Source organism: Hippopotamus amphibius, chromosome 3, assembly GCF_030028045.1.
Source record: "Hippopotamus amphibius kiboko isolate mHipAmp2 chromosome 3, mHipAmp2.hap2, whole genome shotgun sequence".
NCBI lineage: Eukaryota > Metazoa > Chordata > Mammalia > Artiodactyla > Hippopotamidae > Hippopotamus > Hippopotamus amphibius.
Genome location: NC_080188.1, coordinates 91,750,918 through 91,775,320, shown reverse-complemented (window position 1 = coordinate 91,775,320; position 24,403 = coordinate 91,750,918). Strand labels below are relative to the sequence as shown.

General features: G+C 33.5%; 1 protein-coding gene across 3 annotated transcripts in view; it reads left to right on the top strand.

Annotated features, from left to right (window-relative positions):
- Positions 1-24,403, top strand: part of FSTL5 (follistatin like 5) — an 803,737-nt gene that overhangs the window by 675,671 nt on the left and 103,663 nt on the right. For 2 of the 3 annotated variants that reach the window (XM_057727977.1, XM_057727978.1), the window contains exons 10-11: positions 6,645-6,671; positions 15,513-15,631. In XM_057727977.1, coding sequence (XP_057583960.1) covers positions 6,645-6,671; positions 15,513-15,631 — 146 coding nt within the window. The remainder of the gene's footprint in view (positions 1-6,644; positions 6,672-15,512; positions 15,632-24,403) is intronic. The other variant, XM_057727979.1, reaches the window with a different exon arrangement.

The window sequence follows — 24,403 nt, the reverse complement described above, 5'->3', positions numbered from 1 at the left end:
GTTTAATATTTTGGTAAATCATTGATATATTAAATTTTGAGGTTATTGTAAATGAAATCTGTTTTATCTTCTAATTCTTACATATGAATGTAGGATTTGTGATATTTATCTTGTGTCATCACCTAACTGAACTCTCTTGCTATTTTTATGTGTAATTTTAATTTAACCTTTGCGATTAATTTTATCTTCAAATTTTGATTATTTTATTTACAAATTTACAGGGCATATATAATTTATATTTGTTTCAGGGCTCAATAAATTGTTCAGTTCATCAAAATAAATTTCAGTTACTTTGTAACTTTTAACACATTTATATTAATATAAAATATGCCTCTACTCTTAGTTTACCAGGTCACTAAGAGTATATTACATTTAGTGACATGTGATGCATTTTATCAGATTATGTTTTTAAATTTAAATTATATGTATCATTCTCATTTGATATTCTAATATACTATATCATATTAATTCATTTCTTAACTAAATTTCTACCAAATCCTTTTTTCATTCCAAGAGGATTCCTGTCTATGATCAAGCTTTTAATATCCTGGTGAATTTTGCTTCCATTTTATTTGTAATTTTTATCATAAGTGAAAATGTCCTGTAATTCCCTTTGCTTTGCTACTAATATCAATTATTAGCATCCCTTTTGCTGACTTTACAAAATGAATGGAAATGCTTCCATCTTTTTTATTTCTGCCGGTGTCCATTGTAACTTCTCCTGTTTCATTTCTAATTTTATTGATTTGAGTCCTCTCCCTCTTCTTCTTGATGAGTCTTGCTAGAGGTTTATCAATTTTATTTATCTTCTCAAAGAACCAGCTTTTAGTTTTATTGATTTTTGCTATTGGTTTCTTTGTTTCTATTTCAATTATTTCTGCTCTGACCTTTATTATTTCTCTCCGTCTACTCACTTTAGGTTTTGTTTGCTCTTCTTTCTCTAGTTACTTTAGCTGTAAGTTTAGATTGTTTATTTGGGATTTTTCTTATTTCTTGAGGTAGGATTGTATTGCTATAAACTACCCTCTTAGAAATGCCTTTGCTGCATCCCATAGGTTTTGGATCGTTGTTTTTTCATCGTCATTTGTCTCTAGATATTTTTTGATTTCCTCTTTGATTTATTCAGTGATCTCTTGGTTATTTAGTAGCATATTGTTTATCCTTCATGTGTCTGTGTTTTTCACAGTTATTTTCCTGTAATTGACTTCTAAACTCATAGAGTTATGGTCGGAAAACATGCTTGATACGATTTCAATTTTCTTGAATTTACCAAGGCTTGATTTATGACCCAAAATGTGATTTATCGTGGAGAATGTTCCATGTGCACTTGAGAAGAATGTGTAATCTGCTGTTTTTGGGTGTAATGCCTATAGATATCTATTAAATCAAGCTGATTTATTGTGTCATTTAAAGCTTGTGTTTCCTTATTAATTTTCTTTGTGGATGATCTGTCCATTGGTGTAAGTGGGGTGTTAAAGTCCCCCACTATTATTGTGTTACTGCCAATTTCCTCTTTCATAGTTGTTAGCATTTCCCTTATGTATTGAGGTGCTCCTATATTGGATGCGTATATATTTACAATTGTTATCTCTTCTTCTTGGATTGATCCCTTGATCTTTATGTCATGTCCCTTCTTGTTTCTTGTAACATTTATATTAAAGTCTAGTTTATCTGATATGAGTATCGCTACTTCAGCTTTCCTTGGATTTCCATTTGCATGGAATATATTTTTTCCATCCCCTCACTTTTGGTCTGTATGTGTCCCTAGGTCTGAAGTGGGTCTCTTGTAGACAGCATATATATGGGTCTTGTTTTTGTATCCATTCAGCCAGTCTGTGTCTTTTGGTTGAGGCATTTAGTCCATTTACATTCAAGGTAATTATCGATATGTATGTTCCTATTACCATTTTCTTCATTGTTTTGTTTTCGTTTTTGTAGGTCCTCTTCTTCTCTTATGTTTCCCGCTTAGAGAAGTTTCTTTAGCATTTGTTGTAGGGCTATTTTGGTGGTGCTGAATTCTCTTAGCTGTTGCTTGTCTGTAAAGCTTTTGATTTCTCTGTCAAAGCTGAATGAGCTCCTTGCTGGGTAGAGTATTCTTGGTTGTAGTTTCTTCCCTTTCATCCCTTTAAATATATTGTGCCACTCCCTTCTCGCTTGCAGAGTTTCTGCTGAGAAATCAGCTGTCAATCTTATAGGAGTTCCCTTGTATGTTGTCATTTTTCCCTTGTTGCTTTTAATAACTTTTCTCTGTCTTTAATTTTTGTCAGTTTGACTACTATATGTCTTGGCATGTTTCTCCTTGGGTTTATCCATCTGGGACTCTCTGTGCTTCCTGGACTTGAGTAGCTATTTCCTTTCCTGTGCTAGGGAAGTTTTCAACTATAATCTCTTCCAATATTTTCTCAGGTCCTTTCTCTCTCTCTTCTCTTATGGGACCCCTATTATGTGAATATTGGTATGGTTAACGTTGTCCCAAAGGTCTCTTTGGGTGTCTTCAGTTCTTTTCATTCTTTTTTCTTTTTTTTTTTTTTTCTGCATCAGTGATTATCACCATTCTGTCTTCCAAGTCACTTATTCCCCCTTCTGCCTCAGTTAATCTGCTATTAGTTTCTTCTAGTGTATTTTTCATTTCAGTTATTGTGTTGCATATCTCTGTTTGTTTGCTCTTTAATTCTTCTAGGTCTTTGGTACACTTTTCTTGTAACTTTTGATCTTCGCATTCAGTCTTTTTTCAAAGTCCTGGATCATCTTCGTTATCATTATTCTGAATTCTTTTTCTGTAAGGGTGCCTATCTCCTCTTCATTTAGTTGTTTTTCAGGGGATTTATCTTGTCTCTTCATCTGGTACAAAGTTTTTGCCTTTTCATTTTCTCTACCTTTCTGTGGCTATGGTTTCATTTTCATATTTGCTTTACTGTTGTCAGAAAATGGCAAAACAATTTATGATTATTGGAATATACCTACAGAATACACAAAGACTTTCTATTTTCCAGTTACTCTGTGACTACTCTTATCTTTCCAGCAAACTTGAAAACACTTCCTGTTTGTATCACAAAACAGTCATTATAAAAATACTAATTCAGTCATAATATCTGTGTTATTGAAACTTTATATTTTTCCCTTAATTTTTCAGATACCTAAGGTGATGAGTTAAATAATCAGAATATGATTGTTGGTTTATAAATTTTATATCTAGTCCTAATAGTTTTGCTTCATATTTTAATATTATGTTTTTAGTTTATATAATTTTAAATTCATTATATAGTGCTTTGAATTTTACCTTATCCGGTGTTAATATTACAAACCATGTATTTTTTGTTACTTTCTCATAAATGATTGCCTTTCTTAAAAATATCTGTCTTAGTCCTTTAAAAAACAGTTATTTGGGAGTCCCTGGGCAGTCCAGTGGTTAGGACTCTGCCATCCCAATGCAAAGGGTCTGAGTTCATTCCCTGGTCAGGGAAATAAGATCCCACAAATAGCAGGGAGAAAATAATTAATAATAATAATAATAATAATAATAATAATAATATAGCAGTACTTTGACATACCGACTAGGGTTTGTGCATACTTTTCCTATGTCTGGAAATCTTATTCCTACAACCCTCTCTGTGTTCCTCTTATTCATGTTTTAGACTTTACTTTCACCATCACTATTAAAGATATTTCTCCCAGTTTCAATGATCATATCTAATCCATTCATTAAAAGCATCCAAACAAGACATGCAGATGGCTAACAAACACATGAAAGATGCTCAACATCACTAATCATTAGAGAAATGCAAGTCAAAGCCACAATCAGATATCACCTCACACCAGTCATAATGGACATCATCAAAAAATCTAGAAATAATAAATGCTGGAAAGGGTGTGGAGAAAAGGGAACTCTCCTGCATTATTGGTGGGACTGCAGATTGGTTCAAACACTATAGAAAACAGTATGGAAGTTCCTTAAAAAACTAAAAATGGAACTACCATGTGACCCAGAAATCCCACTCCTGGGCATATACCCAGAGAAAACCATAATCCAAAAAGAAACATGTACCACAATGTTCATTGCAACACTATTTACAATAGCCAGGATATGGAAGCAACCTAAATGTCCATCAACAGATGAATGGATAAAGAAGATGGGGCACAGATATACAATGGAATATATTACTCAGACATAAAAAGGAATGACATTGAGTTATTAGTAGTGAGGTGGATGGACCTAGAGTCTGTCATACAGAGTGAAACAAGCCAGAAAGAGAAAAACAAAAACCATATGCTAACTGATATATATGGAATCTAAAAAAAAAATGGTACTGATAAACCCACTAACAGGGCAAGAATAAAGATGCAGATATAGAGAATGGACTTGAGGACATGGGGGTGGGGTGAAAGAGAAACTGAGACTCAGTGAGAGAGTTGCATTGACATATATATATATCATGAAATGTAAAATGATAGCTAATGGGAAGCTGCTGCATAAAACAGGGAGATGAAATCAACGACTGGTGATGACTTAAAGAGGTGAGATAGGGAGGGTGGGAAGGAATTGTGGAAGGGAGGGGATTTGGGGATAGATGTATAAATACAGCTGATTCACTTTGTTGTACAGCATAAACTGACACAACAGTGTACAGCAATTATACTCCAATAAAGAGCTTAAGAAAATTATGACATTGGAATAGTAGTATCTTAGGCATGTTGAGTTACATAAAACATATTCATAAATTAAAAAAAAGAAAGCATTCACATTACTGTGTTCCTTTTCTTTGGTAACACATTAACTTTGTAAATTTGAAATTGCATCATTTGAATCCTTTTTTGTTTTTTTTCCCCAATCAACTAGCGTATAAACTCGATTAGCACAGAGACTGGGTCTGTTCTATCCTGTGTATCTTAGCTCTGAATACAGTGCCTGGCACGTGATAGGCACACATTCCACACTGCAAGGATGGAGATATGCCTACTTATCTTCATTTATAAGCCAGAAAAATAGAAATAATCTAATCATGGCTCATTCTTTCCTGAGCCTACAGAAGAAAAGTTAATCTCCTTTGCACTGTGTACAAAAGACTTTCCTGAGTTTCTGAGAATCAAATTCTCTAGTATCTTCTATCATCTTTGCTCTCCAAATATAACCATTACTTAGATTTCCCTGAATGTGTTCTAATATGTTCTGTTAATATAACTTGAACCTCTTGAGCCTCCTGCACCTGACGTACCCTTTTAAGCTTGGGTGACATTATCTTGCTTGAGCATCAACAGCCTAATGAAGCTGTCCCTGCACTGCCCAACCTCTGCCACTTGAAGGTGGCTATCCTGTTCCAGCTCTTGCCACTGAATCTGGTATTTGTTTCCTTGATTGTACTTATCATGTGGTTGCAATTATTTGTTAGCATGGTTCTCTCCTCTCCTGGGTCCATGTCCTCTCCTTGTGACTAGGATCTGTCCTTTTTCATATTTGTTCCAAGCACACCATAGGCAACAAGAACAGTGGCCAAAATGTGCTGAAGGGATGTATGTATCATGCATGTATATTTGAAGAAATATTCCTAAGGAATTAAAAAATGCCAAGAATTTCAAAAAACACTTACTCCATAAAAAAGTATTTTTTTAAAAACTATAGTAGGTGATGAAAATTGCATGACTTGGACCTCCAGCCTCCAGTTAGGAGCACTGGACTCCAGTCTTGGCTTTGCTACACTGACAGTCAGGGTTTAGTTTTTTAAAAAGTGATTATGCTTAATATGGCTAACATATGCAGGAAGTAATTAGATGTGGGTGATCTTTTCTTTCCTTTAGTTACATTTTCTTTTTGCTAATATTATTTTGATTTGAAAGTATATAAGTACACCTGAAACTAATATAATTGTAGAACAACTATACTTAAAAAAAAAAAAAAAGAAATTATATAGAAGTATACAAATTTGGATTAGAAGGGAGGAAGGCATATTGTTGAGAATATTTTAGTTGGTATTTTTCTTTATTTCTATCTTAATATTTTAACTCTCCATTGATTTAGTCCCTATATGATAATTAATAAACCTTTTTTCCAGGGATACTTTAATATGAAGAATTATTATGCATTGAAATAAAGATATATTTAGAAATATCTTATTATCCTGGCTTAAAATGTGAAAACATATACTACTTAAATATAGACTATTTCTGCACTCAAAAACCTGTATTTACAAAAATTCGACTTGCTGCAGAATATTGCATATTATGTTGAAGTATTACTTATGATTACTGAGAATTCTAAAATTATAACTGTTTCAATTAGCAACTTTTAACTATGCTGTCAAATAAATAAATATTTTAACTACTAATATGTGTCCTAAAGATGTATTTTAATAAAATTAACTTAAATTCCCATTATTTTCAGTGATGCATAAAATGATTTTTGTTTACTAACAAAATCTTTATCCCAAGAACAATTGGCTATTTCAAGACATTAATAGAACATTATATACCCTCAGCATTTTATTATTTTATTAGTATAAAGTAGATTGTTGAATTCTCCCTCACTATTCTTATGTGCATGTTCTATCTTAGTGACTGTGACCTCTTTAACAGTTATTTATATTTCTTTGTAACTGAATCTTTCTTTACTCATTTTTCTTTTTCTCCTTTTTCTTTTAAACATGCTGCAGTAGCTAACATATTATGGAGAGAAGAAGGTACTAAATTCCATTAGTTTTTATATTATTGTGATCATTTTGCTTAATTTTTAAGTGTGTTGACCAGCAGTTCAATAATTGCCTTTTTCACTTTTATTTTGACTCTTTATTTGCTAATAAGTCAATATTCTTCTGTAAAGCTGCTACCATTAAACACATTTATAACTCCTCATTAGCTTGATTTATTACTGATATATAACCAGGAAGTTACATTACAATGTATGGAAATGCTTTTAAGAGTATAAAATTAAAATTATTTAAATAAATTAAAGCAAACTTAAACATAATTGATGTAATAAACCCTAATTTAGATTAGAAAAAGAAAGGCTATAAAAACTATTGCCTTATGAGGGGAATATAATAAATTATTTAAGAAAATGGGTTATAAACTTGAAGGACCTGGATTCAAATCCAGTCTGCACCATTATGTAACCTAGGCCCTCTTTATGTCACATATTCCTCATCTCAAAAATAGGAATAGTTGTTAATTCTCAATAGGATAGTTTTGTCAATTCCTTAAATATAGTCTGCACTCAATAAATGCTATCCACATTCATTTATTATTGTCCTTGTTTTTCTTAATTAGTCACAAAGGCAAGAGGAATGTGTTTGACCAGGTGTTCAAATACACCATGTGCTTTAGTTAAATTCTTAGGAGAAAATTGTGGATAGAGCATCATTACATTCCTGATAAGCAATGGCCAAAATAATTGCCTTCATGTTCCATTCTAGAAAAACTTCCTTTTCCCCAGTTATAGTTTCCTAAAATTATTGAAACAGAATAATAACAACATCAGTAATCAGAACGCATTTATTGAGCCTTTATTATGTGCTAGATACTGTGCCAAGTATCTTAGAATATTGGATTCATTAAAATTAGCGAAAGATGAGCATTTTGTGCTTGGTATTCTTGCTCCTCAAATCTTTTGTAAAGGCTCCTTTAAACTCCAGTTTACTAAAGAGGTTTTGGTGTAACTTTACCTTCTCATTTTATTCCATTTGGATAGTTCACATTTGAACATACAAATGCAATCATTACTGAAGCAAATATGACATGATTAACATATGTGTCAGATATTTCTTTATACTCTCTTCTTTCTTGAGATTCAACAAATAATTCTGTGGATATTTTAAAAGTTGATTTCATTTTTTCATTATAAAAGGAAGGAAAAAAAACTAAGTAGTCAGAGATCACATACCACAGATCTAGCTTTGCTGGTTTATTGCTGGGAAAAATTTAATGAGTAATTTTACCTCTTTGAGCCAAACTTTTCTAAAACAATGCTCAAAATACAGTTTGGGACTCACCCTGCAAATTTGTGATATATACATCTCCTTAAAATATATGAAACAACTCTTCCTTATAATTTGACTCTGATAACTGTCATTAACATTATTAGTTTATAATACTTATGGATATGTAATAATAATATAATATTCTTCAGGCTACCATTAAAAGTATAGGAGACCTTCAGATTAATTAAAATCACAATGAGATTCATTATATGAAATCATTTTTATCTATTTAAATGTTTCTTCTCTTAGTCTTTGAAAATATATGCTCTCAATAATTATTCTCTGTCAATCCATGACATGCTTACTCTTCATGATTTTGACACAGAATATGTGCTTGAGAAATCATAGCTATTTAGTATATTTTGCAGATAATTTTAAAACATATACAAGAAATATTTGGGAGAAAAAAATTTACCTTTTTATTTCATGATAATTATCATTAGAGAACTTTGTTGTTTTTTGAAATAAGCAAGATTTAAAATATGTCAGAAAATAATATATTTGACTCAGATTCATAGGAATCTGTAAATTACTTTCTATAATGCCACAGTTATTGGCAAGGCATTGCAATTAGAAATACTTGCATGTAATAATAGTGATGGTGGCCAGAGGTAATAGACCAGCTTGAGGAATCATTGAACCACAACCATGTGTACAGTTATTTCACAGAAAATAATTAAAATAATAATGGAAGCTTCCAAAGCAATTTCTACCTCTATTTTTAAAAGACATAATAATTACTAACATGAACAACATATTTCTGAAGTCCATTTTTATTTCCACTGTAGCAGCACCTTCTGTTTGTATGTTTGTCTTTTTACCATGGCCAAGAGAAATTTATACCATGGAGAACCCACTGAAGAATTCCAAGCATTTTTCAAATGAGTGATAATGGAAAGAGAGTTTAAAATGATAATACCTCTCATAACATCATATGATTTATATGAAAGTGTAAGATCTATAACATTTTGTTTAACTGAAAAATTATTTTTAAATGTATACATCAAAATCCAGCTTTGCCAGGACTTTGTAATCTAAATCAATTTTACTGAATTTCATGTGTATTATCTTATTAATCACATGGATATTTAAGTTTGAAACAGTGTCCTCTATTTCTGGGTTGGCCTTTCAGCTCTTTTCTAGTCGTGATTGAAGTCTGCAGGAGTGTAGAAATACAATGTTTTCAAAGAGAGGAAATATCTCATTCATGTATTGACAAATATTTTAAAGAGCCTATTAAATGTAGAGCACTTTGAAAGCACTGGAAATATAAGATGTATTATCTGCTGTAAAGAAGTTTTCAATCTAGTAAATTAAAAGCTAAGTCATTCTTATTGTCAACTAATTTTACTACATATATTATTTCAAAATACACATTAAAAGATTCAGTATGACTGGGTCTCTTTTACAATATTTTTATGATCTTGTAATCAAATATAATCTAAGTATTTCCTAATATTTATTTAGTAGACAACAGTTTGGGTATATGTCATATGGTCTACCAGTAATAAGTGTTTGTGTAACCACTGAAATGAAGAAATTTAAACCATTTTATTCACTGTACAATTAAGCTAAACTTTTAAATATACTAATTCCAAACCCCAAGGAGAGTGGTTCACTGTATAACATAATATTTTCTAAATTTATTATAACATGAAATGTAATGAATATCTATAGGATATTTAATAATTATATTTAATATTTAACTGAAGCTACTTTAGGAAATTCTGGCTTGATATGACATCTAATGATTTGAAAGCAAAAATATATATATATATTTTTTCATATTTGTAAACATAGTCCTTTCTATTCTTTGGAAATATTTATGAATCTATTCACACACAAATATGTTATAGATATGGTTCAAATAAATTACTATATTAGTTGGGCTAATTAAGACCAACCAACACAAGATACAAATAGACATTTCATTGAAATCTTGCAAAAAAGCTTACATGTTACACCATCTGTTTAGCTTTGTGATCTCTAGTGTCACCAAAGTGGGGAAAAAATGAAGCAGGTCAGCTGTTAACTCCTGCAGTCTGAAATTTTCACATTGTGTTTCCAGGCTGTTATGTGCTGCAGGGGAGCATGGGAAATACAGAAGGCACACCTGCTTAACCAGCTACTTAAGCCTCCTGTATAATTATTTTTGGAGAAGAAAATTGCTAAGGTCCTCAGGACCAGACTACTGTTTCACAATAATATTGGTGAAATATTGAAAATGAAACAGGAGAGTTTTCAGAGGGTAAGGCTTCTAAATTCATGAGACTTAGAATCATACAATTGGATGAGGCAGAGACCATGCCTTCTACTGGCTGTCTGTGATGCCAATACTAGAGTGATGAAACCTGCCAATATCTTCATTTGCAAATTCCCTACCTCTCTGTTAGAAACAAATGTCAACCTCACATTTTTGTGCTTTAAATTATCTCACAGAACTGTTTTCAAATCAAAACGGAATCTGACAAAAGATAACCATTTGCAGATATATGTGTACATATATGTATAAATACGTATACATGGTCACATATATATAATTATACATATGATTTCACCTAATATTAACTACGTAGCAAATAAATAGTCTATTACATTATAACCTTTGCTATGTTAATCTTTAAATGTGGAATGAATTGTGCAGATTTGCATTCAATTTTTTCAGCATATCTTTGAAAGTTCAGGAAATTGAATTCTGACTTAAAAGGATTGGTTTTAGATAATATCATTCTGACCAATATATATATATATATAACGTTCAGATAGTACCCACTTCCTGGATTAATAGTGGCTAATAAAGAGCTTAACACCATCACTCACAAAAAATCTTCTAGAAGAACGAGAGAGGAAGTCAGTCTTGTTTTAGTTGAACATAACATAAAGATCTCATTGAGATATTATGTTTTGGTGTTGCTATGTGTGTGAAAAGGATTTTAGCTCCAAAGACAGATACAAAAATGGGAACATTAATGAACCAAAAATCCATCCCTGCTGAGTTATTCAAGTTGAAAAATGCAATATAGACTATCTATTATTGCCTATATTATTCTTTAGCTAAGAAAAAAGAAAAGATTTCTTCTATGTTAAAAAAGAATATTTTTATATTAAAAAAAGGGAAAAGAATAACATAATATCAACTAATAAAAGATTTTCTTTAACACCAAATTTATTGAATTGTCTTTAATTAGTTATCAAATGAGCACTTTATAGGATTATAATTTGCTATTGATCATAATTTAAATGCTAAAGTAATGGCAATTTAAGTCAGAGGAAGGCCAACACCAACACAAAATATTGTTATTGACAAATATTCATCTAATAATCACACATTAACCAAATATTATTGTTGATATAAATTATGGCATATATATGTTATATGTAATACATAATGTAATATAGTATCATGATACACTATTATTCTTGAGTAGCAATCCTCAAAGAATTGAGACAGGAATGTGAATTTCATCCATTATTTTCTCAGTCCATCTCATGTATTTAAAGGTGCAGTATTGATTAAAAAATCCTCTGGGAAATACTCCTCTCTTATAAGACTGCAAGTAATTCTTACTTATATCCTCTCTGTATGGAAAGAAAAACAAAGCAGAAAAAATCTCACTAGGTAAATCAAATTTTGGATCACTTTCTTGTGCTACTATACTTTGTTAGATTAATGATTGACCTGGAAAAGACAAATTACAAGTGTCTGTCTTCACCAGGGGATGAAAAAAGACAAAACGGCACATATTCCTAATCTTTACCATAACTAGAGTGGTAAAGCTTTTACTCAAGGCAAGAACTTTACTGCAATACAAAGCATCAATAAGAAGAGAATTATAATTGAAACCTACATGGTTGTCAAACTTCTTGGAACTCAGAAGTCTTTTACACTTTTCAGAATTATTGACAACTCAAAAAGCTTTTGTTATGTAGGTTATTTCTATCCACTTGTATTTACCATATAAGAAATTAAAACAGAGAAAATTAAGATATGTATTTATTAAAAATAGACTTAATAAATAACCCATTACATGTAGCCATAAATACCACATTATTTGTAAAGTTATATTACAAAAATAAGGAGACTCACTGTTGTACATTTTGCAAAGTTTTAAAATATCTGGCTGAATAAAATATGCTGAATTCCCATACCTGCCTCTGCATTGAACTGTTGTGATATCACTGATAATACCATACAGCATGTAGCTGGTTGGAAACTACACTCTACATTTGTAAGCATCTAATTTATGAGAATAAGAGAGAGAAAAATGCAAATGACATCTTAGCATTATTATGAACATAGTTTTGACTTTGCATCCCCTGAAAGGATCAACTTTGAGAACTGCTCTAATAGAAAATCAAGTTGCTCTTTTAGCAGGCTCACGCATTCTTAGAATTCAATCTCATAGAAAACTGAAATGTATTAGTAGTATATCTCACAGTGTAGATTTTAGGAAAACATGGACATAATCATATTTTGGTTAGATGCCATTTCATCATTTTTTTTTCCACTGATGTTTCAAAGAAGAGATGAAGGTCAGTCATAAAAATAAGGACAGTTACCATTTCTTGAACTCATAGTAAGAGTTCAAATCACTCTGCTATGTTTTCCTTTCCCCACCCCCATTTACTTCTTACAACAGCTGTATAAGCCTAGTTTTTATTCCCCAAATTGAGATGGAGAAATTATGACATGGAAATTACATGGGAAATAAATTTTCCACAATACAACAGTAGGTTCTGTAGCTGTGATTTACCTCTGAGCTATCTGAATTCAGAAAATGAAATTTAGCTCTGTTTGTTAGTCTCCCATCAAAAAAAAGAAAAAGAAAAGAAAGAAAAAAAAAAAGTTAGGACATGGAAACATGGAAACCTAATAGTTATAATGAATACACACAGATATGTTATGGCTTCCTATACAAATAAAGCTAATGAAGGCTCCAAAGTGAATATCATCATGTGTCTTCAATTACCAACATCTCCAGCATCTGGTAATTCATCAGGTAATTCACTATGCCTAGTATATTCAAAATAAATCATAATATTATAGCAGCAAATTTAAAATCATAATCTACATCATATATTCAGATTATAAATTCTGCTGCTAAAGCCCAAATAATAATTGATGAACAAAATATGTATAGCAATAAAATAAATGGCAAAATATGCCTCACATAGGTGGGGAAGAGAGGAAAGCATAGACAAGTCTGAAGATAAAGTTTTATTTCATAGTGGAGTGATTGATACATACTTGTTCATTTTATGTTATAATTTTAATGTATATTTATACATGTTAGTTCATTGGCATTACTATTTCATAAACACTGAGGAGTTATATTCCCACCAAAAACAATAAAATACAAAAGCAAAGTAAACCTTGCATAACATTATCTGTATCTTCTCAGTAAGTTATAAACTGGAAAGTTGTTTATGCCGTGTGAAAATGCTACTGTGTAACTCATATTTTAAAAAGCAAGAAAATAGACTCTCAGGTTGGAAAGTGATTTGGATGGATTAAGCAGATTTTAGAGGAAAATACAGCCCTGAAATTTCATCAGTGCAAAATTACGGTGGAATCCCACTGACTGTACTGTGCACAGAATATACTAAAATAACATAATAAAAGTATCCATATGAGTAAGGGCAAGAAATACTTCAAGAAACTTTGCAAACTGTTTGGACTTAGAGTGGTTGTCAAGTTCAAGCACATTCAAATCCCTTACTGTGGAGCAAAATTGTGCAGCAGCTAAAGGAGGGTAGAGTCATATTCATTAAAAATATTATTTTGTACATAATTGACACAACTGAAAATCAGACACAAGTTTCTATACCCAATATTGTTAATTTGCTAGTCATTGATACATAACACAGATCAACCTCTGTCGATGTTTACATGGAAGCTTGCTGATACAAATCAATTTTCTGCATAAAAAGTAGGTTTTTATAAGTTTTTCCATTTGGGTATGGAATGGATGTTTCTATATGCAAAGCTATAATTATAAATAATAGCTGAGAAACATAACTTGTATTTAGTTCTTGCCACTTCTGCTTCTGTCCAGAAATATCTCACCATAAAATTGCACTCTCTGGAATTAAATTGCATGAATAACTGATAAAGATTGCATGTATTAAAATATGAGGACTGTAAAATATTTATAAAACAATAATAAGATGTGTCAAAATAATCTGGATCATTTAAAATATATATGCATTATTAGTTAGAAATAATTTTTAAACACAAATAAATTGATAATTATGATAGAACACATTTTCCTCTGAATCGTAAGAATAGATGGTGACTTTTAAAATTAACTAGAAACCTATTGAACAAAAATAAATATGGCTTAAGTTGACTAAACAAATTTTTTTTTACAAATCAATAAACTTTTATTGTAATCCTCAGGCTTGACTTCATGGACCTTGGAGATGTTCTCAACTGAAATAAACATTAAAAATAGATGTTTTTGAAAGAAAAATTTTAAACAACAATGCTTTGGCTTTTCAAGCTACCAAGATTTCAATATAATTTTTCATCTATTAGCTCTCACTGAATTATGTGACATATAGTTATACTGAATAAATATGATTGTTCAAACCAGTACACCTGGATGAGGTGAGGATAAGGAAAGGTGAGGATAAGGAAAGGAAGGACTACATGCTCTTAGTCTGGACATGCTGGAACAAGGCAGAAGCAGAAGAAACAGAGAACAGGTGAGCAGTCATAGGTGACAATTCCCCAGGGGCTGTCACCCATTAATGCCATGTCATTCCAGATGTCTAATCTGAATCATCCTGCACCCATGAGGTGTGGGTTTACAGTGTAAGGGAGGTAAATTTCTGAGATGTCACACCCAAACCAGCAGTGTGAAAAGAAATTCAAAAGTATGATTTAAATGAGATTTTTCCAAGGCCTTAGAAAGTATGATTTAAATGAGATTTTTGCAAGACCTTAAATTAATTCAAATTTTAAAGTGGAGAAATAGACCCCAAACTTTGTCAATATGAAAACTGTTATGTAAACCTCTAGTAGGATGATAATTAACCACCTCATTTTAGGAACATATATAGTCTCCAAAATCTGGGGGACTTAGTCTTTTCCTTTCTAAAAGTGTCTATATAAGCTAATTCCTGCAAAAACTGCCATTTTATTTTCCCTAGGGAACTCTAATAAGAAATAGGATAAATATGATTCTTCAAAAATTACTTTTATGTCTTAATCAACACCTAAAATATGTAGGGATGGTAGCAGACATAATCTATGTATCAAAGAGTTTATGATTCCCATTTATAATTATTTTAAAATATATGAAACATGCTGAATTATATTAAAGAAATCACTGACTTGCACATCAGAGAGATGAAGCAGAATGTCTGCATAATATTGCAGTCACTTAGGCATACGGTAAAGGTCTCATATGGTTTGCTTTATTAACATCACATGACTTTATAAACTGATCTCCCACCAGCAATATGCGGGGCATTGAGTTTTGGTTGTAAGTGTTTCTGATAATTTTATTCTGAACTTTTGAATGTATTTTTATTCCTAAGGTCTGGGAATTGGGAACATGTTCTATGTTTTTTATGAAGATGGAATCAAAGTGATACAACCCATAGAATGTGAATTTCAGAGGCACATTAAGGCTAGTGAAAAGCTCCTTGGATTTCAGGCAAGTATTTTAAAAAATCCTTTACAGTTTTATGCGGTAATTTTGTTAATATATTTGGAAATATAATGAAATCTATACATAGATGAGACGTGTTCGAAGAACAATATTAAAACTACAATATCGTCTGTTGCTTTATGCAGGTTTTATATATAGGAGGAAATAGTATATTGTGTGTTGATTACTTGCATGTAATTAAAATAAAGGCACTAGAGGTTACATACCAAAAGTAAACACAGCATTATAACTCCACCCGCTCCTTAATTTAGAATATCTCCCATTTTGGCAGGCAATGGCTAACACAGTGAAACAAAACTGTCTATAAATAATCCAATGGGAAGTTGGAGTAAATTATACACTTTGTAAATGTTGACTCCAATTTATTCTTCATCTTATTTTTTTATGTACCTTTATTTATTTACATGTACCTTACCTTTCACAGAAATATTTATTTTCTGTAAAATTTTGATACAGCATTCAGAAAATAAAAGAATATCTGACAAAATGGGTATTGCTTCTTCACATTAGGGACTGTGCTTCTGTGAAAGATAATAAGAAATTATAATTGATTTTCTCTTGCTGTGGCTGTGTATATCACCACATAAATAGGTGTACATCAAAATATGTAATACCATAGGTCTTACTTCTTTGTCCCCACACAAGTGCAGGCATTCACCAGACAACCAAAATAAGATAAGATATTAGTAGACCTCAGAATGCAACCCTGTCTTGACACCCAGTATAAGGTTAGCATGGCCACAAGATATGCACAAACTAGATATTAATTCCCTGGCTTAGATGCTTTCTTTTCAACTTCTATTTCGAGCTTACCAGTAGCCAGTGTTGATTGATTTATGGAAATGACAATTTAAAACTTAAAGTCATATCCTTGAATGAGAAGAAGGAAAAGGAATTATGAGTGAGATAAGATAGGTGAGCATCTCTTCAGACACTCTGTAGGATAAAGCAATCTAATGTGCTCTTATTTTAAATAAATGAAATAATGTAACTCAACGTGCTTATGAGATTTTAAAACAAATGAAACTATTTTTAAATTAAAAATATTTTACTTATAGGCTACATTACTATTTTGTTAAGCTGTAAGTTTAAGTGTAAAAACACTTTAAATTGTACATGCAATTTTGTTCTGTTTTATAATCAGATAATATGAATACTGAATAAATCCACTTTGATTAAGGTGATTAAGGTGTGTATGTAAATAAACATATAAAAATATAAATATTTGCTTCTGATAAAACAAGTCATTCAATTTTATGATTTGTATATTTTATTTATTTATTTATTTATTTATTTATTTATTTATCTATTTATTTGAGGTACACCAAGTTCAATCATCTGTATTTATACACATATTCCTGTATTCCATTCCTCCATTGACTCCCCCCCACCCTCCCTGTCCTAGTCCTCTAAGGCATAATCCATCCTTGAGTTGAACTCCCTTTGTTTTTTTTTTTCTTTTCTTTTTTCTTTTTTTTTTCTTTTTCTTTTTATTTATTTATGTATTAATTTTTTGGGGGTACACAAGTTCAGTTATCTGTTTTTTTGTTTGTTTGGGGGCAGCTCTCACGCTGTCCCCCCCAGGAAGTATTTTTGTTTTTACACTCTGTCTCCCACTTTCCTTCGTGGTTTCCAGACCTTTTACCCCCTCTTTTTGACAGATACATTCCCTAAGATTAATGACATACATTCATCAAACCTTTAGGCAAATGGCAAAGTGTATCTAAAAGGGTTTCTGAGGACATAACCTGAAACCCCTCTCGGGATTCACTGGAATTACAGCTTCTGGGTCTTCTCTGTGACCTGGGTCAAGGCAAGTCCCTTCCTCTCTGGCCAGTCTGACAGTCCTGTCTCAAGAGCATGTCAATGCAGCATCAATTGTCTTGTTTCCAGGGACCCTGACCTATATTTGAATCATAGGACTTATATCATGTAGGATTTGAATTTTTTATTTTTATTTTTTGGGGGTACACCAGGTTCAATCATCTGTTTTTATACACATATCCCCGTATTCCCTCCCTTCCTCGACTCCCCCCCCTGGAGTCCCCCCCACCCTCCCTGCTCCAGTCCTCTAAGGCATCTTCCATCCTCGAGTTGGACTCCCTTTGTTATACAACAATTTCCCACTGACTATTTTACAGTTGGTAGTATATATATGTCTGTGCTACTCTCTCGCTTCCTCTCAGTTTCCCCTTCACCCCCCGCCCCCTACCATACCTCGAGTTCTCCAGTCCATTCTCTGTATCTGCATCCTTATTCTTGTCACTGAGTTCATCAGTACCATTTTTAGATTCCGTATATGTGAGTTAGCATACAATATTTGTCCTTCTCTTTCTGACTTACTTCACTCTGTATGACAGATTGTAATTCTATCCACCTCATTACATATAGCTCCATCTCATCCTTTTTTTATAGCTGAGTAATATTCCATTGTATATGTATGCCACATCTTCTGTATCCATTCATTTGTTGATGGGCATTTCGGTTGATTCCATGTCCTGGCTATTGTAAATAGTGCTGCAATAAATATTATGGTACAAGTTTCTTTTGGGATTATGGTTTTCTTTGGGTATATGCCCAGGAGTGGGATTACTGGATCATATGGTAGTCCTATTTGTAGTTTTTAAGGAACCTCCAAATTGTTTTCCATAGTGGCTGTACCAACTTACAGTCCCACCAACAGTGCAGGAGAGTTCCTTTTTCTCCACACCCTCTCCAACATTTGTTGTTTCCAGATTTTGTGATGATGGCCATTCTGATCGGTGAGAGGTGATACCTCATTGTGGCTTTGACTTGCATTTCTCTGATGATGAGTGATGTTGAGCATCTTTTCATGTATTTGTTAGCCATCTGTATGTCTTCTTTGGAGAAATGTCTATTTAGGTCTTCTGCCCATTTGTGGATTGGGTTATTTGCTTTTTTGGTATGAAGCTTCATGAGCTGCTTGTATATTTTGGAGGTTAATCCTTTGTCCGTTGTTTCATAGGCAAGTATTTATTTTTCCCATTCTGAGGGTTGCTTTTAGTCTTGTTTATGGTTTCTTTTGCTGTGCAAAAGGTTTTCAGTTTCATGAGGTCCCATTTGTTTATTCTTGATTTTATTTCCATGATTCTAGGAGGTGGGTCCAAAAGGATGTTGCTTTGATGGATGTCATAGAGTGTTCTGCCTATGTTTTCCTCTAGGAGTTTGATAGTGTCTGGCCTTACATTTAGGTCTTTAATCCATTTGGAGTTTATTTTTGTGTATGGTGTTAGGAAGTGTTCTAATTTCATTCTTTTAAATGTTGCTGTCCAATTTTCCAGCACCACTTATTGAAGAGGCTGTCTTTTTTCCATTGTATACTCGTGCCTCCTTTGTCAAAGATAAGGTGCCCATATGTGTTTGGGTTTACTTCTGAGTTCTCTATTCTATTCCATTGATTGTCCTTTCTATTTTTGTGCCAGTACCATACTGTCTTGATCACTATGGCCTTGTAGTATAGTTTGAAGTCAGGAAGCCTGATTCCACCAACTCCATGTTTCCTTCTCAAGATTGCTTTGTGTATTCGGGGTCTTTTGCGTTTCCATACAAATCATAAGATTTCTTGCTCTACTTCTGTGAGAAATGCCATTGGTAATTTGATCGGGATTGCATTGAATCTGTAAATTGCTTTGGGTACTACAGACATTTTCACAATGTTGATTCTTCCAATCCAGGAACATGGTATGTCCCTCCATCTGTTTGTGTCATCTTTGATTTCTTTCATCAATGTCTTAAAGTTTTCTGCATACAGATCTTTTGCCTCCTTAGGCAGGTTTATTCCTAGGTATTTTATTCTTTTGGTTGCAATGGTGAATGGGAGACTTTCCTTAATTTCTCTTTCTGCTCTTCCGTTGTTAGTGTATAGGAATGCAAGAGATTTCTGTGCATTAATTTTGTATCCTGCTACTTGACTTAACTCATCAATTAGTGCTAGCAGTTTTCTGGTAGAGTCTTTAGGGTTTTCTATATATAATATCATGTCATCTGCAAAGAGTGACAATTTTACTTCTTCTTTTCCAATTTGGATTCCTTTTATTTCTTTTTCTTCTCTGATTGCTGTGGCTAAAACTTCCAAAACTATGTTGAATAATAGTGGTGAGAGTGGACACCCTTGTCTTGTTCCTGTTCTTAGAGGGAATTCTTCCAGTTTTTCCCCATTGAGAACGATGTTGGCTTTTGGTTTTTCATATATGGCTTTTATTATGTTGAGGTAATTTCCTTCTATGCCCATTTTGTGGAGAGCTTTTATCATAAATGGATGTTGAACTTTTTCCAAAGATTTTTCTGCATCTATTGAAATGATCATATGATTTTTTTCCTTCAATTTGTTGATATGATGTATCACGTTGATTGATTTGCATATATTGAAGAATCCTTGCATCCCAGGGGTAAACCCCACTTGATCATGGTGTATGATTTTTTTAATGTGCTGTTGCAGTCTGTTAGCTAGTATTTTGTTGAGGATTTTTGCATCTATATTCATCAATGATATTGGTCTGTAATTTTCTTTTTTTGTGACATCTTTGCCTGGTTTTGGTATCAGGGTGATGGTGGCCTCGTAGAATGAGCTTGGCAGTGCTCCATCTTCTGCAATATTTTGGAAGAGTTTGAGAAGGATAGGTGTTAACTCTTCTCAAAATGTTTGATAGAATTTGCCCGTGAACCCATCTGGTCCTGGGATTTTGTGTTCTGGGAGATTTTTAATCGCTGCCTCAATTTCCGTATTTGTGATTGGTCTGTTCATGGTTTCTATTTCTTCCTGGTTCAGTCTTGGAAGGTTGTATTTTTCTAAGAATGTATCCATTTCTTCCAGGTTATCCAATTGATTGGCATATAGTTGCTTGTAGTAGTCTCTCATGATGTTTTATATTTCTGAGGTGTCCGTTGTTACTTCTCCTTTTTCATTTCTAATTCTGTTGATTTGCATCTTCTCCCTTTTTTTCTTGATGAGTCTGGCTAATGGTTTATCAATTTTGTTAATCTTCTCAAAGAACCAGCTTTTAGTTTTATTTATTTTTGCTATGGCTTCCTTCTTTTCTTTTTCATTTATTTGTGCTCTGATCTTTATGATTTCTTTCCTTCTGCTCACTTTGGGGTTTCTTTGTTCTTCTTTCTCTAGTTGTTTTAGGTGTAAGGTTAGGTTGTTTATTCAATCATTTTCTTGTTTCTTAAGGTAGGACTGTATTGCTATAAACTTCCCTCTTAGCACTGCTTTTGCTGCCTCCAATAGGTTTTGGGTTGTTGTGCTTTTGTTGTCATTTGTTTCTAGATATTTTTTGATTTCCTCTTTGATTTCCTTAGTGATTCCTTGGTTGTTTAAGAGTGAATTGTTTTGCCTCCATGTGTTTGTATTTTTTGCAGTTGTTTTCCTGTAATTGATATCTAGTCTCATGGCTTTGTGGTCTGAGAAGATTTTTGATATGATTTCAATTTTCTAGAATTTGCTGAGGTTTGATTTGTGACCCAAGATGTGATCTATTCTGGAAAATGTTCCATGTGCACTTGAGAAGAAAGTGTATTCTATCGTTTTTGGATGGAATGTCCTATAAATATCAATGAAGTCGAGATGGTCTAATGTGTCATTTAAAGCTTGTGTGTGTTTATTTATTTTCTGTTTGGATGATCTGTCCATTGATGTAAGTGGGGTGTTCAAGTCTCCCACTATAATTGTGTTACTGTCGATGTCCCCTTTTATAGCTGTTAGCATTTGCCTTATGTATTGAGGTGCTCCTATATTGGGGGCATAGATATTTACCATTGTGATATGTTCTTCTTGAATGGATCCCTTGATCATTATGTAGTGTCCTTCCTTGTCTCTTGTAATAGTCTTTACTTTCAAGTCTAATGTGTCTGATATGAGTATTGCTACTCCAGCTTTCTTTTGACTTCCATTTGCATGGAATCTCTTTTTCCATCCCTTTACTTTCAGTCTATATGTATCCCTTGGTCTGAAGTGGGTTACTTGTAGGCAGCATACAGAAAGGTCTTGTTTTTGTATCCATTCAGCCAGTCTGTGTCTTTTGGTTGGAGCATTTAATCCATTTATATTGAAAGTGATTATTGACATGTGTGTTCCAATGACCATTTTCTTAATTGTTTTGGGATTGTATTTGTAGGTGTTTTCCTTTTCTTGTGTTTCCTACTTAGAGAAGTTCCTTTAGCACTTGTTGTAAGGCTGGTTTGGTGGTGCTGAATTCTCTTAACTTTTGCTTGTCTGGAAAGCTTTTGATGTCTCCCTCAAATCTGAATGAGATTCTTGCTGGGTAGAGTATTCTTGGCTGTAGGTTTCTCTCTTTCAGGACATTCAGTATATCCTGCCATTCCCTTCTGGCCTGCAGAGTTTCTGTAGAAAGGTCAGCTGTTATCCTTATGGGTTTTCCCTTATATGTTGTTTGTTGCTTTTCCCTTGCTGCTTTTAATATTTTTTCTTTGTGTTTAATTGTCATTAGTTTGATTAATATGTGTCTTGGTGTATTTCTCCTTGGGTTTATTCTGTATGGGACTCTCTGTGCTCCTTGGACTTGGTTAATGATTTCCTTTCCCATGTTGGGGAAGTTTTCCACTATAACCTCTTCAAATATTTTATCAGACCCTTTCTTGTTTTCTTCTTCTTCTGGGATGCCTATAATTCAAATGTTGCTACGTTTAAGGTTATCACTGAGGTCTCTGAGACTGTCTTCTATTCTTTTTATTCTTTTTTCTTTTTCCTGCTCTGTGGCAGTTATTTCCCCCATTCTATCTTCCAACTTACTTATTCGTTCTTCTGCCTCAGTCATTCTGCTGCTTATAGCATCTAGAGTATTTTTAATTTCAGTTATTTTGTTATCCATTGCTGTTTGTTTTTTCTGAGTTCTTATGAACTGTTTCTTGTACTTTCTCCATTTTGTTATCGAGATTTTGTATGATTTTTACTATCATGACTCTAAATTCTTTTTCAGGCATCTTTCCTATTTCCTCCTCATTTATTTGGTCTTGTGAGTTTTTTTCCTGCTCCTTTGCCTGCATGGTGTTTCTTTGTTTCCTCATGGTTGTCCAAACTTTTGGGGTTGCTTGTCCTGGTGATAGAGGTGTTTATAGAAGACTGTCCAAGCCTCAGACTAATGTCCAAGTATTGGATTAAATGAATATTAAGTCTAGGAAACACATATATGTATAAGACACACAATTACTGAATCTGTTAGGACATAAGGCTCTAGAAAGACCTGACAGAACCCCATTGTGCTATGAGATATTCAAAGAGAAACCCAGCAGAAATTGACAACTGAAACAGAACAAATCAGAGACAAAAGCAAAAGCAAACAAACAACAAATAACACCCTACACATAAAAACATCAATCCATGGAGATTTTGTAAGCTAGGATCAAATATAGAAAAGAGCTGGAGTACCACCAGAGAGAATGGAGATTCTCAGAATGTAATTAGACAACTGTTCTAAGAACTAAGATAAAGACAAAAGCCTAATATTAAATACCAAGGCAGTGTGTCATCTGGAGAATAGAGCAAGGAGTCTGAGCAGACGGATAGTGTTGCTTATAAGTATGTTAAGATAAAATAAACTTAAAATGGCTGGAAGAAAGGGGAACAGAAGAGCGTAATGTGGTTGGAAATATGCAAATAAAAAGAAAGGAATAGAAATGTATAAAAGATAGGGATGAATGGAAAGTATGAGAGATATTTTGTCCATACTACCAAAAACTTAGCTAGATATAGAAGTATATAAAAAGGCAAAAAAAAAAAAAAAAGAATAAAAATATCATTAAAAAATTATGTTATAAAACTTGTAGATCCCTTAGGGCTAAGATCGTATTTAATAAATCAAAAAAAAAAAAAAAAAAAAAGAGAGAGAGAGAGAGAAAAAGAAAAAAAAAAAATCCAGAACTGATCCCAGAATGGACCAGTTCAATAGGTATTGATACTACTATTTCTGTTTCCTTAACGTCTCAGCTGTAAGTGTCCTTCTCCTTGCCTTCGGTTTTTTTTTTTTTTTTTGCATTATTCTGTGACCAGCAGAGGTTCCTTTATTGTTCATCTGTAAGCATTGGTGTGTGGGGAGGGAGAGGGTACAATAGTGGCTCCTTCTCCTGGGAGTGAGTGAGCAGTGGTGCACTGTTGTTTCAGTCAGGCTTGGAGGTGCCTGTTGCAGAGGGATACTGGTGGCTTAGGCTTAAACAGAAAGTCTTAGAGTTGGGCCTCTCTCTGGGTTTTTTTCTTTTTGATGCTGTTGTTTTTTTTTTTTTTTTTTTTTTTTTCTCTTGGCAGCCTCCCTGCTGCTGGCTTTGCAAGGGGTTTTAATCTAGCCCCGCCCGAGTGCCTGAGGGTGCTTGTTATCCCTGAGAACCTTAGGTGGCCCACAGGGCGTCTCTCCACTGCCTGTTGCAGAGGCTCCGAAAGAGAGAGAGAGGCTACGTGCGCGGCTCCTCCCCCTGCCCATGAGCCTGCAGCCTCCAGCTGCCATCATGGCCGGGCAGCTCTCAGGGATGGGTACTCCTCTCCGCGGACCTCCTCCCACCTGTCCTCTCGGTCCGTCACCCTACCGGCAACAATGTTTCTCACCCTGAACCAGCTCTCCGGTTCCCACGCTCCCGTTCCTGGACCCTCCGTTCAGCCGTGGATCGATGTCTCGGTCTGGGAACGCTGAGCCGCGCTGCGGACCCTCCGTATGTTTCTCACTCCCTCCCATCTGCCACAGCTTCTCCGCTTCACCCTCTTTGAGCCCTCATAGATGCCTCCCTACT